General features: G+C 44.8%; 1 protein-coding gene across 1 annotated transcript in view; it reads right to left on the minus strand.

Annotated features, from left to right (window-relative positions):
* Positions 1-16,180, minus strand: part of LOC138646122 (uncharacterized) — a 437,282-nt gene that overhangs the window by 286,459 nt on the left and 134,643 nt on the right. Inside the window, exons 18-20 of the mRNA XM_069735585.1 lie at positions 14,682-14,866; positions 8,233-8,415; positions 6,309-6,400 (exon numbers count right to left, since the gene is read on the minus strand). Coding sequence (XP_069591686.1) covers positions 6,309-6,400; positions 8,233-8,415; positions 14,682-14,866 — 460 coding nt within the window. The remainder of the gene's footprint in view (positions 1-6,308; positions 6,401-8,232; positions 8,416-14,681; positions 14,867-16,180) is intronic.

Genomic DNA, 16,180 nt, shown 5'->3' on the forward strand with positions numbered 1-16,180 from the left:
TGACCGCCATACACCCTATGAGCCTCACTGATGGAATCCATGTAGCAAAACAGCCCCGAGCAATTCTCCGGAGCCTTCTCGCCAATAACACTGGCCAAAATGGCAAAAGCTTGAAGCCAATTAGCAAAAGTCTGGGGAATCAAACGCCAACGCCGCTTTTCTTCCTCCTCCTTTTTTAAATCCTCCTTCTTCCCCTTGTCAATGTTAAATTTCTCCAAGGGGAGCAGTGAAAAAATTTCCACGTACTCATCCTTACTAATCTTTTCCCTGACCTCTTTCTTAAGATGCGCCCCCAACGGGCCCTCAAAACACACGTATACCTCGCCGTGCGCCCTATCATCTAAGTGGACCCTACACTCTTTCTCAGTCTGCACAGAAACCGAAACTGGCTCCGCAACCTCGGCCTGCGCTGCTGCCGCACTAACCGAACTCCGTGTTACACCAGACCAAGCACCCAAAAAACCCTGCGGAGCCACATCACGATCCAATCTAGCTAGCAGGTTCTGCACATTAACCAAAAGCTCCCGCACCCCTGCCGCTTCACCGCCGCCTGCTACCCCTGCCGCAGCTACGCCGCTAAGCGCTCCCTGACCACCACTAAACGCAGGCGCACTAGCATCATAAGAACAAGCACGAGACACAGACGCATACTCACCGGGCTGCAAGGGATCTGTGGTCCCTCCAGCCGGAGTGCTGGTATCCGGACGTCCACGAACGGCCCAATCCGCCACCGACCCGTCCAACGATGTGCCTTGGAGGTGTCCGTCAGACCCGCTGCTCCCGGACGCAGCTGGCCCGTGGGACACTGGATTCGGACTCCCCGCGATGGGGGGAGACGCCGCCTGGACCGGCGAGGGCACATCTTGCTGACCGGCGCCAGCCGCAGTCCAGGCCGCCGTAAGAGGCTGTCCGCTCCAAGGCCCTGGAGCAGGGGGACCCCCCGCCACTGTAGTAGGGGCCGACCCAGCGCCGTCCTGCCTCGGGCCGCCCGCCCCGCTTCCATCCACCGCTCCTCTGGGCCCCGCTCTCACCGCCGAGGCAGACCGCGCGGCGGAACCGGCACCGCCGCGGCCTCCCGCTGCTCTAGGCCCCAAGCGCTGCCCGGCACGTCTTGGCTCCGCCCCCACCGCACCACGAGGTGAGGGCCTAGCAACCGCCGCTGCGCCCCCCCTGGCAGTCGGATTCCTCCCAGGCCGGGGCCTACTCGCCGCTGCTCTTACCGGCGCCCGGCCTGGAGGGTCCCGGGAGGGGCTCCTACGCCTGCGGGGGGCGCTAGGCCCAGGATCCGGTGATAGGCGCTCGGGGGGCCGTGTCCGCCGAGCCCGTCGATCAAGATGGGGGACCGCCGGCGGGGATCCGCTGCCGCCGGCGCCGCCGTCCAGCAGGTGGGCCACCTGCGCCTCCAGCCATCCGGGAGGCCGAGAGGCTGCAGCCGCCCTCAGGCTCTGCAGCACAGCGTCCACACCTGACATGCTGCTGCTTTCAGTGCTGGTGAGCGGGAACTGACCGGCCCCCGCCCCCTGACACTTCCCTAACCCTCTCTCCAACTATCTCCCCCGCCCCCTATACGGTTAACCCTTTCAGCCCCACCCCCTCCTCTCCAACCCATTGTCATGCTGGCCTTCGCTTAGCCGTGGGGGAGAGCGGGCGGCTCGCTCCGGCCTGTCCTTTACTTTCAATATTGGATTTTACAATTCTATTATTACTATGAAAAAACGTATAGGAGATTTGTTTGGTGAAAACGGAAAGGCACAAGAACTTTATTTCAAAACACAACGCATTGGAAAATCAGGGGACATTATAACAATAACCAAACATAGGATGGTTAAATGACATGGACTACACGGTGTTTACATGACATCATAACACGAAGAATTAAACCATTTGATCTTGCCATGAAACACGGCCAACATCTGAAACAAAGTATGCAGCAAATTGGTCCCTCATATGAGCAATCTCCACAGTTGTCCGCAGAGGATGAGCTTGGTAATCAGGCAATGGATTTGGAATGGGATCATCAAGTTCCACGTTGACTCTCTCTTTATCAATAATAAAATTGTGGAGAACCACACACGCCTTCACCACCTCATCCACTGTCTCAATTTTCAAATTTATGGCGGATCCTAAGATACGCCATTTGGAGGCCAGGATGCCAAAGGCGCACTCCACAGTTCTTCTGGCCCTGGACAGTCTGTAATTAAATATAGTTTTGGTGCGGTCCAACCCACGACTTGAGTAAGGTTTAAGTAGGTTGCCACTCATTTGAAAAGCCTCATCACCAACAACAACAAATGGCAGGGCCGGGCCGTCGGTGTTGGGAAGAGGTCGTGGCTGGGGGAAATTAAAATTGTTATTGTACAATCTTCGGCCCATATCAGACTCCTTAAATGTCCGTGAATCATTTGCACGACCAAAAGCTCCAATGTCCACAGCGATAAACCTGCAGTCCGCACCTGCAATTGCCATCAGCACGGTGGAAAAGTATTTTTTATAATTAAAAAAAAGAGATCCACTTCTTGAAGGCTTGGTAATCCTAATGTGCTTCCCGTCCACGGCTCCAATACAGTTAGGGAAAGAACACACTTGTTCAAATTTTTGGGCGTTGGCAAGCCAGATTTCTCTTGTAGGGATGGGTAAAAATTCCTCCCGGAGGTTGTCCCACAATGCGCGGCAAGTGTCGGCAATAATCCCAGACAGTGTGGAGACTCCAATCCGAAACTGGAAATGCAGTGATCTCAATGTCTCTCCGGTAGCCAGGAAACTGACAAGAAGATAAATAAATAAATATAATTAATTAAATTGGTATGAAAGAATTTTTCATTTTTAATTACAATCCCCCACCCCACAAAAACAAAACACGTTACTTTAAAAAATGGCAAGAACATATAAATCCTTCACATTCCATTACGTACCGTAGAGTCACCAGCAGACGTTCCTCAGGGGAAAACGATTTACGGAGCTGCGTGTCCTGCCTGGAAATGGTTCCTTCCACCAGACGCAGCAGATATCGGAAGCTGTCTTTTGACATCCTGGTGTATTCGAAGTATTTGTCCTGGTTCTCATTTAATTCGCCAAACAGACAATGGTAGGCTCCACGACTCTCTCGGACTTCCACTATAGGGTGTAGCCAAAAACGCCAACGAATCCTTCTCCGTAGTTTGTCTCTTCTCCTCTGTTCATGACAGGCAAAAGCATAAGCTATAGCAAGGGCTAATTCCAGCTGAAAAGTGAGGTAGATACTCTCCATGGGACGATCCATCTTGATGCTCTATGGTTGGAAATAATGTATGCCGGGGTATATATACCACTATTACATTAATACCCACCCTCATCTACCCATTGGTGGCATTATCGATTGTCTAGACACTAAACCCACCCTCTTCTATTCATTGGTGGTGTTATCTAGTGTCTAGACACTAAATTGTGTGTAAAGATCTAATCAGTGTTTGACAACGCATGCGTCGTAAAACGCTGCGTTTTTTGTAAAAACGCAACAAAAACGCAACAAAAACGCTGCGTTTTACGACGCATCCGTCCGACGCTTGCGTCAAAAAAGGTGCGTTTTTGCGTGCGTTTCCAAAGCGTCGTGCGTTGCGTCGGCGACGCTGCGTCGCATGACGCTAATGTGAACGTAGCCTAACACCATCCTTAGTTACATAGTTTCCTCTTTTGTTATGTATAACACTGTCCCTTATTATGTACTGTACCATCCTCTCTAGTTATATGTGATGCACTCCCTTATTGTATAGTTTCCTCTGCTATGTACAGTGCTGTCTCTTTGATAGTGTATTCTCGCTAGTTTTGTTATTCACAGCGCCCTCTTTTATTACATAGCCCCTCTCTTGTTAGATATAAAATGACTACTGATGGAGGAGCCGGTGACCAGACTACCAGTCCATCAGCTCCTCCTTTAGAAAAGAAGCTTTCCCATGCTCCGTCAGCCATCATTACAGTATACAGCTAACAAGACAGGACGGTATGTAATAGAAAACAGGGCTCTATAAAATCCAATATGTAAGGGATGGTGCTGTACATAACAAGAGAGAGCACTGTATAATAAGGGACTGCAATATACTGTACATAATAAAGGAGACTATGTAATATATACATGTATGTGTGGCTATATATAGATATGTAGCTTTGTCGCTTTAAAAGTAGGGGGACCCAGACACATTTCCTGCACAGGGGCCCCAAGCTGTCTGTGTCCGCCCCTGAGAAACATCCTCGCGCCGAGTGGTCTCGCTGACTTGTCGCCCCGCAGGTTGTCTACACTAAGGGATAGACTTGCTGCACGCCTTTCTGCGTATCGGTAATTTATTTGTGGTGCTTGCATTTCACTCCTTATTCATTTGGTAGCAATGTACAGATACAGTTTGGAGGATCGTGTTTTCATTTGAGACAGGTACAGTATATCATATTCCATGTGTCAACAACAAGACAGGTCATGTTTGCTCATACAGAGTTACTGTTGTTCAAAAATCGAAAGGACCCGATCAAGAAAAATGTATTTGCTATTTTCAGTGCTTCCAGGGACCTTAATTGATGAAAAAAAACCATATTGGACTATACGTGGTTCACTAACTGAGCCTAGTTTAACTATGTGGCTACGTCAATTCACAAAACATCCGTATTTGGCCAGCTGACAACCCACACATGTTTCACAAGATGCCACTTCTTCCAGAGAAATGACAGAGTAATCTCCAAGGGACGGGGGCCACCAAGATCGCCTGATTGAACACTGCCAGATATTTTTTCCTTGGGGTCGTTTGAAAGGTTGGGTGTAGAGTAACAAGCCAAGAACATTACAGGCACTCAGAGAACATACAGTGAGAAATTCAGGCTATGACCCCAGACCTCCTGAGGAATACATTCAACAATATGGAACGGCACGCGCCGGCATGTTGAATGCGAACATTGGACTTTTTCAACCCGTGCTTTAAAACATCACTTTCTCTTGGACAAAGGTACATACAGTCAGTGTCGGACTGGGGCACCAAGGTCCCACCAGTAACATTGACTTTGGGGAGGCCCACTTTTCACCTCGTTCACAAATTTACCTATATATAATAAACTGGGTAATTTGGTTAATGAAAGATGAGATGCTCCTTTTTTCTGTACAGAGTGAATCAGGTGAATTATGCCATGTGCTGCCGATACAGTGGGGTTGGAGCCCACCAGGGGATAGCCCTGTTACCCTATGGGCCAGTCCGAGCCTGTGTACAGTCCAAACGTCTGTACGATAGATCATCTCTTTTAGAAGTTACAGCCATCTTACCAGGTAAAGTAGCCAATGAATTACCCTGAATAACTTTTGGATTCCTCTGCTGAAGTCTATGTATGATGTATGCCTATAAATCTGGTACCATCACCCATATGAATATTGAATAGATAGAGAAGGTCAGCTCACATTCAGGATGAGGACACCAATTTTACAGAGACTTGTACTGCAAGATCCAGAAGAAATTCCAGTAAAAGTGTCCTGTAAAACACTCTTTATTATGACGTATTAAAATCCATGTAAAAAAAATGCTTCCACCACTATAAGCATACGCGTTTCAGACACTTAGTCATTACAATATATAAAGTAGGAGTGTTGATTTTATCACCCATATGTTCCCAAAACTCTAGACTTCGTTACTGGAATCTATGCATTCATGAAATGTATCATGATTCATGAAACATCAAAAAATATAAAATATCAATAAATGTGTAGGTTAGTTGTCACTTTAAAAATAGAAACAAAACAATAAAAATAAACAAAAAATATATTAAAATAACTTTTTAAACCTGTATGGACTACTGCATCCCCCCAAAAATGCCTACTACACATTTTTGCATGCAAATCCAGGTGAAAATAGTAAGAAAAAATTCGGAATCATCTAAATTTCCTTTTTTTTTAACAAATGAAATAAGACTTTAAAGGGGTATTCCTATCTTTAAGATCATATCCCGATCTGTAGTGGGTACAATAATAATAACATTAGCAAATACCTCCAATTAGAAATGTAGTATAGTTCTTCTGATTTTCTATATGTCTTACCCCATGTGCAGGGCATTGCACAAGCTTAGGTATCCATAGTTATGGCCACTCATATAGAGACAGTTTTTAGTTAGGTGTTAGTGGTCATAACCATGGATACCTAAGCTGTTTCAATACCCTGCACATGATGTAAGTGACATGGTAAATCAGAAGAACTATACTACATTTCTAACTGGAGGCATTTGCTAATATTATTATTATTACACCTACTACATATTAGGAAAGGATCTTGGAGATGGGAATCAGTTACAATGTGGATTCTCCTTACCTTCCTCATTCATGCAGGATTTTTTTTCAGTCTGACCTCTAGGGCTTTTGATTTTTTCCACAACATCTCCTGCTGTAAGGTACAATTGGGAGCTTGAAGAGAATAATAAATAATTGCATCACTTGTACGTTCAATATAAGAGTAGATACATTATATGGGTCTATGTGACAAAATACAAAAAAATCCACCTTAACAGCCAAAAAAAAAAAAAAAAATATATATATATATATATATATATATATATATATGATTAAGAACAACATAGTTCAAAATGCGGAGAAAAGTCTCAAATGAATTTCTACTTTTCATTAAGTGTTAACAGTGATTTTGAATTTTTCGACTTAGTTCTTGATGATGGACATTGATCTTATTTTGTATTGGAAGTCTTCTTGCCCCTTCAACATAGAGTTATTTTCTTGTGCGACTGCTAAAATACGAGATTTTCTTTCTTTTGGTGGATGAGCCGAGATCCTTTTTTTTCTTAGAATTGTGACAAATATAAGACCAAACAGTGATCCTACTAATCAATCACGTGCTCGTTATTTATTCAGGTATGTAGATGACGTATCGGTAGCTGGGTACAAGTTATAACATATCATTCTAAGACCTTTATTCTTTTCTCTAATGTCGACATCCATGTTCACCAGATCATCGAAGGGAATTGGTTACGTAGCGATAGTGATGATTTTGCCATGGCAGATTTTCGCTATCAGTCCCATGTGGATTTTTGCCAAACCTCATAGGGCGCAGTATCGTTACCATACCTCTTCAGAACAAAGAACTGATGATTGGTGAGACTAACCTGAGTGGGACGTCTTTTACTCATCATGCAGGTATGAATTCTGTGTTTTCTATTAGGTTTGAGACGCCTAAATTTATGTACAGATTGACTAAATTCATAAAGGGTATAAAATAAAGAACACTCCTGTAAGCATTGGAGATCTTTGGAAGTGAAAAGCCGAGCGTGTACGTCACTGGCCATCATCTGGATCCTAGAAACTTGAAGTTACAGTAAGGCTGCTCTAACAGTTTAGCAAGAAAACCTATAAATGTCTGAATGTAGCTTTGATTAATATATACCCACATCATTGGTTTCAATCACTCCTGTTTAGCCCATCACTAAACGACAGTGCTGACCATATACAACCACCTAATAACCACCTATAACCACCTTATAACTGGAAAATAAGTAAAGGACATGACGAGGTCACCAATGGTTATTGGACTTTTGGCTGGAAACTAGAAAGCAATAATGTTAACACATTCATCAAAGTTCTTTCTTATTGTGTGTCCCCTATAAACCCTCCTCAGACCCAGAAGTCTTATAGTTGAGTTATTTATGTCACACTACAGTGTACGCGAGGTCTAAGGAGGCTAACTGAAATTGAAAAATGTGCTGGCGGCTTAGTCCACGCCGAGCAGCAACAAATAGGACCCTCAGCCACACCATAGAGCACTCTGTGGCCCAAGGCACACAGAACTGTAGTACACATAAGTAACCTATAGATGTCGCTGTTGTAGTTACTTCCATAGTGATCCAGTGGTTGGCAAAACTTCTCTAAACTACTGTCCATAATAATCAAACCCAAATGCCATGTAATGCCGAAAACCAAAGGCATTGTAAAACTAATATGTGACCAGATTGATCTGATTATGTGATAATACTTATAAACCTTTACTTTCCCCAGGGAAAAGATTTTTCCCATTGTGTAAATTAATTTTGAGAATTTGCTGCAGATGACTACATTGTATCCTCCTGTGCAAATAATGACCATTGTATTGCGGAAAAGTGTTGCTACCATGAGCACTTCCGACACAAGACTAATCCAACGATCAACGTCTCAAAGTTATTCTGACATTGTAGGAAACTTCATATGTGACTCCCAAGTACAACGTTACATGGATAAGATCCCCGAGACCTGACCTGTAATCCAGTGTTTCCATGGATTCTTCATGTGTGTTCAGGAAAACCTTCAGATCTTGTCCCCTCTTCACATGAATACCCCCATCCAAGCCGGTCATACTTTTTACACCAGTTACCCATTTCAGGCCAATGTTTCCCACTGCGCCCGTAATTCCCATATGGGCAGAGAGCTGGAGTGACGCACTGGTAGGGGAAGACAAGACTCCGGAGTTAGATTTTACAGAAATTCACATTTACGTTTGCACATTCTGTTTAGCGGAAAAGACAAATGGAACAATGTCACTAACGCCGCCGTGGCGTAACTAAAGGAAATGGAGGCAGAGGGATCCCGCTGATTACTATGGGATCTGTCGGGGTTCTGTAGTTTGCGTCAATTTTTAGATCGGAAGAAAAAGACCAATGTGCAAACAATTTTCTTTCCTTTTAAATATTGACGCAATAGACCCCATAATAATCAATGCTTCCATTTTGATCAATTATGTAAGGCTACGTTCACATTAGCGTTGCGCCGCTGTTGCGTCGGCGACGCAGCGGCGACGCAGCGGCGACGCGCCCCTATGTTTAACATAGGGGACGCGTGCGTTTTTTGGGTGGCGTTTTTCGCCACGTGCGTCGTTTCCGACGCTAGCGTCGGACGCAAGAAAATGCAACAAGTTGCATTTTCTGTGCGTCCGATTTTTGTCAAAAACGACGCACGCGTCGCAAAACGCGCGCGTTTTTGCGCGCGTTTGCGCGCGTTTTAACATGCGTCGCGCGTTGCGTCGCCGACGCAGGGCGGCGCAACGCTAATGTGAACGTAGCCTAACAGACAGGTTTATGACATTATTTCTGACAATCATCTGCAGCGGCGCTGGGAAGAGGCGGCCAAAGGAGGCAACGGACTATTCTCGTATTCAGTTATGGTCCCCGGCTGCATTTTCTAAGTACAGTATATTTTCTCTGAAACGCCAGAGTGTTTTAGAGAAGAATATGCCTGGTTGCAATCGTGCAGACAGGCTCCAATTCATTCTCCCCATGGTCTGGGCACCATGAATCAGGTGACAGATTTGCTTTAAAAACACTTAAAAAACACACACACAGACACACACACAGACACACAGACACACAGACACACACACACACACACGGTTAAATGGGGTAACCCCCCCCCCCCCCCCCCCCCCAAAAAAAAAAAAAAAAATGCTCATAAAACACAAGGTAAAACTCTCAAATACATTATCTCACCTTGTTTTTTTTTTTATTGGGTTCCCCCCTTTAAAGCAGCACTCCCTCCAGCATTTTTCTTTTATTGCAGTGCTGGAGTGGTGCTTCTAATCTAAGATGGCGGGAGGAAGTATAATACTATGGTCAGAGACCTTAAATTAGAAGCACCACTCCAACGCTGAAAAAAACCAAAATGCTGGAGTGGTGCTCTACCCATACAGGGAGTTTTGTTTGGGTGGGGTTTTTGTAAGTGTTTTTATTCAGTCTTAGGCCGGCGTCACACTTGCGAGTTTTACGAACGTAAGAGCGTAGAAACTACGTCTGTAAAACTCGCATAACATACAGCACAATGATTCTCAATGGGTCTAGTCCTATCAGCCGTATATTACGGATCCGTAATATACGGCGTTCTACGGCCGCACAAAATCGCAGCATGCTGCGTTTGTCAGCGTATCGCGCAAAAAATACGCCAATGCAAGTCTATGGGAGAGCGTATAATACGGAATGCATACGGACCATGCGTGTGCCTTGCGAGAAATACGCAACTTACTGGCAGATGTCCGGAAATGTCCAAAGGCCTCAATCAGGCAGGTGAGACATGCTAATTAGATGAAAAAGCCAGACAGTGAAGTGGAGTATCCGCGACCAGTATAGGAGGGAGAGGCAGCAGCGGGAGAAAAGTGGAGCCGGGGCACCTCCTAAAAAACGAAAATACGTCTATTTCGACTGCCTAACCTTCCTTAACCCCAGCATGGACCTCAGGCCGTAAGTACAAACATCACTCACTGTTTTTATTAAGTCTTTTGATACAAATTTTCATTAAAATTTTGAATAAATATAAATTTTTCTTTTTCAGAACTCAGTCTAACCTCACTGACAGGGAGACAGGGTCTGAGTCAGAGCTGGTCATTGACCCAGTTGGGGAAGGTGAAGAGGTGGCTGGTCCATCTGCTGCTTCCTCTGGCTCCATCCCTCCTGGATTCTCCACATCTGGCCATGCAGCTCCATCTGCATCAGAACCACACCCAGAGGCCCCAGAGTTTGCATCTTTCGCCGCAGCATCAGCAGCAGCAGCAGCACCACCACCTAGCCAGGATGACCCTGGAAATAGCAGCAGCCCGACTGTTGCCCTGGATCCATCCCCACAGGCTGCAGTCAGACCACAGCGTTCACGCCGCAGGAGAGAGCTGCTCCAAAGCCGGCGAAACGTTGATGCTGGGGTCATGAACTATTTGGCACGGGTTCGAGAGGATGATGGGGAGGAGGGATTTACAAGGAGCCTTGCCCAGTACTTAAGGTCCATAGAGCGGGAGTTGAGGCTGCGTTTGAGAGGGTGTTTTCAGATCCTTATTGATGCATGCACCCCCCCAAATAACCCATACAATCTCTTGCAGATGATTGAACAGTGGCAGATGTCACCTGAAAATATTCTGCGGCCTCAGACATTACAAGGCCTGGCTGCTCAACAAGGATCTGAAGCACCCCCTCAACGTCAGCCAACCCCTCAACCCCAACCCACAACGAACCCACAATGGCAACCTCAGCAACATATGGCAGGATATCATCAAACATCCCAATATGGCCACTTGTCCTCACCTAGTGCTGGAGGCTGGTCCCAACCTGGGTATGGACAATATGGTCATTTTGGGTTGGGGTATGATTCCCGGACATATGGTCAGCAACAGCAGGGGTATGTCCCAAATCCTCGGCCCACTCTTCAAACTTTCCAGCATCATAGCTGGGCTAATGTCCCTCAGGCCACTACAACATCTGCACATGGTGCTGGACAATTGGGCCTACAAAGGCCACCTGATGCTGACCCTGAGCAAGCTACATCTCCTGCACCAACCTACCAGGACTTGTAATTTTTTTTTGTTTGTTTTTGTTTTTTAAATTTTCCTTGTTATTTTTTGTGGTTTATATTCTTTTATCCACAATATTGGTTTAGATTGTGCATACATAGCAGTCTTAATTGTGGATGTTGTAAATAATTTTGTTGCCACTAAAAAAAGGCCAATTTGATGCCAAAATCTGGTTATGGGCAAAAAAAAAAAAACCCATAACAAATGGTCTACAGTAAAAAGTTATATTACTAACAATCAAAGTCTGGATGCGCTCGAATCATTCTTACATCACACACACATGATATGCTGACAACCATATGTGAAATAATTAAATACAACAGACCGAGTTTATAAATTGGTTAACACATACTTCATAGATCAAAATAATTAAACATGCAAAAATGCATAGTCTTGCCAGGGAGTAGCACCTTGAGGACTCAAAAAATAATTTGTAAAGACATCACGAACTTTGAGGCCAGAAAGTGGACGGCGCGAAGGAGGGACATATGGGGTAGGCCTACTAACATTGTTCATGAGGTGATCTTCAAAATTTGGAGAGGAACAATCATGTATTCTTGTGAAATTATGTAGAATTACACAGGCTTTGATCACTTCATTGATTGTAGCCTCACTCAGCTGGATGGCAGACTGAAGAACACGCCATTTGGCAACAAGAATCCCAAAGGCGCACTCAACCAGTCTCCGTGCCCTTGCAAGTCTCAAATTAAACACCCTCCGCCGGTGGTCAAGGTTGCGCCTGGGGTAAGGCCTCATGACGTGCCTCGTCAGTTGGAAGGCCTCATCTCCAACAAAAACAAAAGGCACTGCTTCCGCATTGGAGCCTGGGAGTTGTTGTGGTGGTGGGAGGTTCAACTGGTTGTCACGTAGCCGCCGACCCATTATGGACGAATTGAAGACCCTAGAGTCTCCAGTTCGCCCATAGGCACCAATGTCTACAATTATAAACCTGTAGTTACTGTCAGCAACTGCTAACAGAACTACAGAGAAAAACTGCTGTTTGTAATTGTAGAATTGGGAACCAGAGTTCGGCGGCTTACGCACCCTGATATGTTTCCCATCCACAGCTCCAATGCAGTTAGGGAAGTCACAAGTATTTTTGAAACCAGTGGCGATTTTGAGCCAATCCTCCTGTTTGGGCTCAGGCATCACAACTTCCTGAAGTTTCTGCCATATTTGGGAACAGGTTGTCCTAACAATGCCTGAAATTGTCGACCGCCCAATCAGAAACTCCAGGTGTAGACCCGCATAGGACAAGCCTGTGGACAGGAAGCTGCAATACAAGAAAAAGGTAATAAAAACATTAACATGATGACTATGAAAACAGGAATAAGCACAAGTGTATATTTCATTTACTAGGACATTATTTACAATAGAAAAAGGTTAATTTTACTATCTTAAAATAATAGCATATTTACAACATTATTTTATATGTGCTTGTGGCTTCATGTCCAAGTTAAGTTACTGAAACATAGTAGGACACCACACAGTTTTGAACAAACAAACAAAAAACAGTATGGGCGAATGTGGAATACATACCGTAAGTTTAGGAGCAGACGCTCCTCAGCAGAGATGGCTTTTCTCATCCAGGTGTCCTGATAGGTGAGGCCAGGACGTAAGATCTCCAACAACATGTCAAAAGTCCTGATGGACATGCGACTATACAGGTAAAACTTATCAGGATGTGCCCTCAAAGCTGAATATAGTCTCTGGAAATGTCCTTTACTCTGGCGTTGGGTCAATAGAGGATGGACCCACAATCTTCGTCTCCTCCTTCGCGGATCAACATTGACCGGATATGGCTGGCCAAAGCGACGAGACAACACCCAGTGAAGCAACACCCGCTGAGTTGTGCTTAAATACACATGGTCAGACATGTTTGTAAGTTCCAAGCAACACACCCAAAATATGCTAGAGAACATATAGGGCAGATGGGAGGGGTCCACCTGTTGTCGAGGGCTTAAATAGTGTGTTTAATGATGATTTAAATGATGTGCAGGCCAGAAAACCGTTAAATGTCCATTTTGTGAGGGTGCATGAAAAATACGCCATACGGATTACACACGCACAAGCACATGCGCAAAATACGCGACCACACCTAAGAAACGCATTAACTACGGAAGTCGATTACGGAGACATTGTGGCGTATTGAACGCATAGTACGGACGTATAATACGTTCCGTATTGTCTTACGCCAAGTGTGACGCCGGCCTTATTTTGTATATTTATGATACACAATTGCTATATAAATATTTTTTTATTACAGTTTGGGATTTTCTTTAGTATAATAGTTGGGTTGTGTTCACCTACTGGTCTATTGTAATAGTGCTGCTCATCCTTAACTTTTGCTCCTATTATATACTATGCCTTGAGAATGGCCGTTCTAATATTTCCTGCTCACACATTACAGGACTTTTCATGAAACAACAATAAAAGGCTTCTCCCCTACAGTAATGGCATATCTACAAAATCTGCCATCGCTTCATCGTTGTGGCAATCTCTGGGACCCCCACCCATACTGAGAATGAAGGGGCTAATTAGCAATGTGGCTCCTTTACAGTTTTTTCATGCACCACAGCGCTCCTGACCACCCAGCTGTGCAGGTACAGAAGACCCCATTCTTGAGTGGGGCTTTCCTGGGAACCCACTTGTGCAAGGCAAAGGCAGTGAGGTGGACGCAGCTCTTTCATTCTCAGTATCAGTGGGGATCCCAGAGGTTGCAGCCCCACCAATCAGGCACTTGGGATGTGCCATCACTTAATGAGATGGAAATAACCTCTTAAAGGGAATCCGTCAGTAGGTTTTCACTATGTAATCTGACAGCAGCATGAGGTAGGGGCTGAGACACTGATTGTAGTAATTCGTCCTTAGATTACTGGGTGCAGCAGTTATGATAAAATCACAGTTTTCTCTGCAGCATATCTAGCAGAGCTCAGAATGTTGAGCCCTGGTAACCCCACAAACACCTCTGATTGGAAGATTTCTGTGTGCCTTGTATAGTGACAGAAGATTGCTAATCCGTGCTGGTGTGTGGTTGGTTGGACTAGGAGGCACGAGGCCAGTTGTCCTGTAATGATAATCTTCTGATAAAACGCTGATTGTATTGAACCAAAAACACAGCCCAGTAAGTGACATATCGCTGGAATCAGTGTCTCAGCCTCTACATTATGCTGACCTCAGATTACATAACTAACTGCAGACTTTCCACTTATGACCATAGAACCCCTTTAAGCAGACGGGTACCTATATGTTCCTTTGGGTAAAATCTGAGAAAGGACCAGTAAACTAGCACTATGCATTTATATTAATGGTCTCCATACATAAGTCAGGATGTTTCCATCTCCGTGGCACGGCGCATACTTTGCTTACACTGAGTTTTCTTACCTTGGCTTAATATATCCATTTATGAAAAAATTAGTTTGTTGCTTAAAGTCCATATTTCCTCGGATCTTGACGCTGGTTGAAGCTGAAGAATTGATGGCAAGCTGAACAGGAAACCCAGAAATGACTGGAAATATAACACTGTCCGCTGCCAAGGTCAGCCTTCTGTTGTACTGGACTTCTTGGCCCTGTAACAAATAAGAACCCTTAGAATGAAGACAATTAAATATTCTCTCATATCTGTCCCTTAGTGCATTGAACACCAATGTTTGGATCACAAGTAAACTTATTCTCAGAATTCTGGTGATAATATAAAAAGATACAGAAAATTGCACTTAGCCGAGGTCTGTATAACAATTCACTGGTGTACTGAAAGTTCTACGGAAATTTTGTGATTTTTATTTTTTCCAAAAGTAGCAAATGATGAAGCAGGTGAAAACAAATTCAAACTCTAAAATAAGGTGAACTAATAAAAAAATAAAAAAATAAAAAGATGCAAACACATTTCAAAAAATGCGCAAGTAGAAACATAAATTTGGTGTACGGTATATGAATAAAAAGGACAAAACAGCACAAACTCAACAAAAAAACTGATGCAAGTGCAATAATAAATCAGGCTCAATGTATTTACAAAGTGACTTTTTATGTACATTGCATCAATATATATAAGTTGCTCAAGGGCAACATATCATTAAAGGTTTTGTTCAGTTGCAGGCATGCTAAACTTTCATTTATTACTCTTAGGGTACCGTCACACTATACCATTTCGAACGACGGTACGATTCGTGACGTTCCAGCGATATCATTACGATATTGCTGTGTCTGACACGCAGCAGCGATCAGGGATCCTGCTGAGAATCGTACGTCGTAGCAGATCGTATGGAACTTTCTTTCATCGCTGGATCTCCCACTGTCATCGCTAGATCGGTGTGTGTGACACCGATCTAGCGATCTAGCGATGCGATCCAGCGATGCGTTCGCTTGTAACCAGGGTAAACATCGGGTAACTAAGCGCAGGGCCGCGCTTAGTAACCCGATGTTTACCCTGGTTACAAGCGTAAAACTAAAAAAAAACAAACAGCACATACTTACATTCTGGTGTCCGTCAGGTCCCTTGCCGTCTGCTTCCCACACTGTGACTGCCAGCCGTAAAGTGAAAGCTGAGCACAGCGGTGACGTGCTTTCACTTTCACTTTACGGCCGGCAGTCACAGTGTGGGAAGCATGGATGGCTTTTGGATCTTGAGGCCGAACCATGAACTGGAGTACATTGGCGTTCAGTCTGGACGCCATCCGATCTACATCTGGAGTGCTCCAGTGAAGGCAGATCCGGATGAAGTTCCCACTCACTTGAGGCGAGACCCTGGCAGCTGAGGAAAACTGCCACCCAGAGTTCTACTCCTGAGATGAGTGCTGCAGAGATCACCGAATGGTAGATCTCAGCCCATCAGAGTGTGAGGTACGTAGGTCAAGGTGCCTGACCGCGGGTACCTGCTAGATGAT

This window comes from Ranitomeya imitator, chromosome 7 (genome assembly GCF_032444005.1).
Source record: "Ranitomeya imitator isolate aRanImi1 chromosome 7, aRanImi1.pri, whole genome shotgun sequence".
Classification (NCBI taxonomy): domain Eukaryota; kingdom Metazoa; phylum Chordata; class Amphibia; order Anura; family Dendrobatidae; genus Ranitomeya; species Ranitomeya imitator.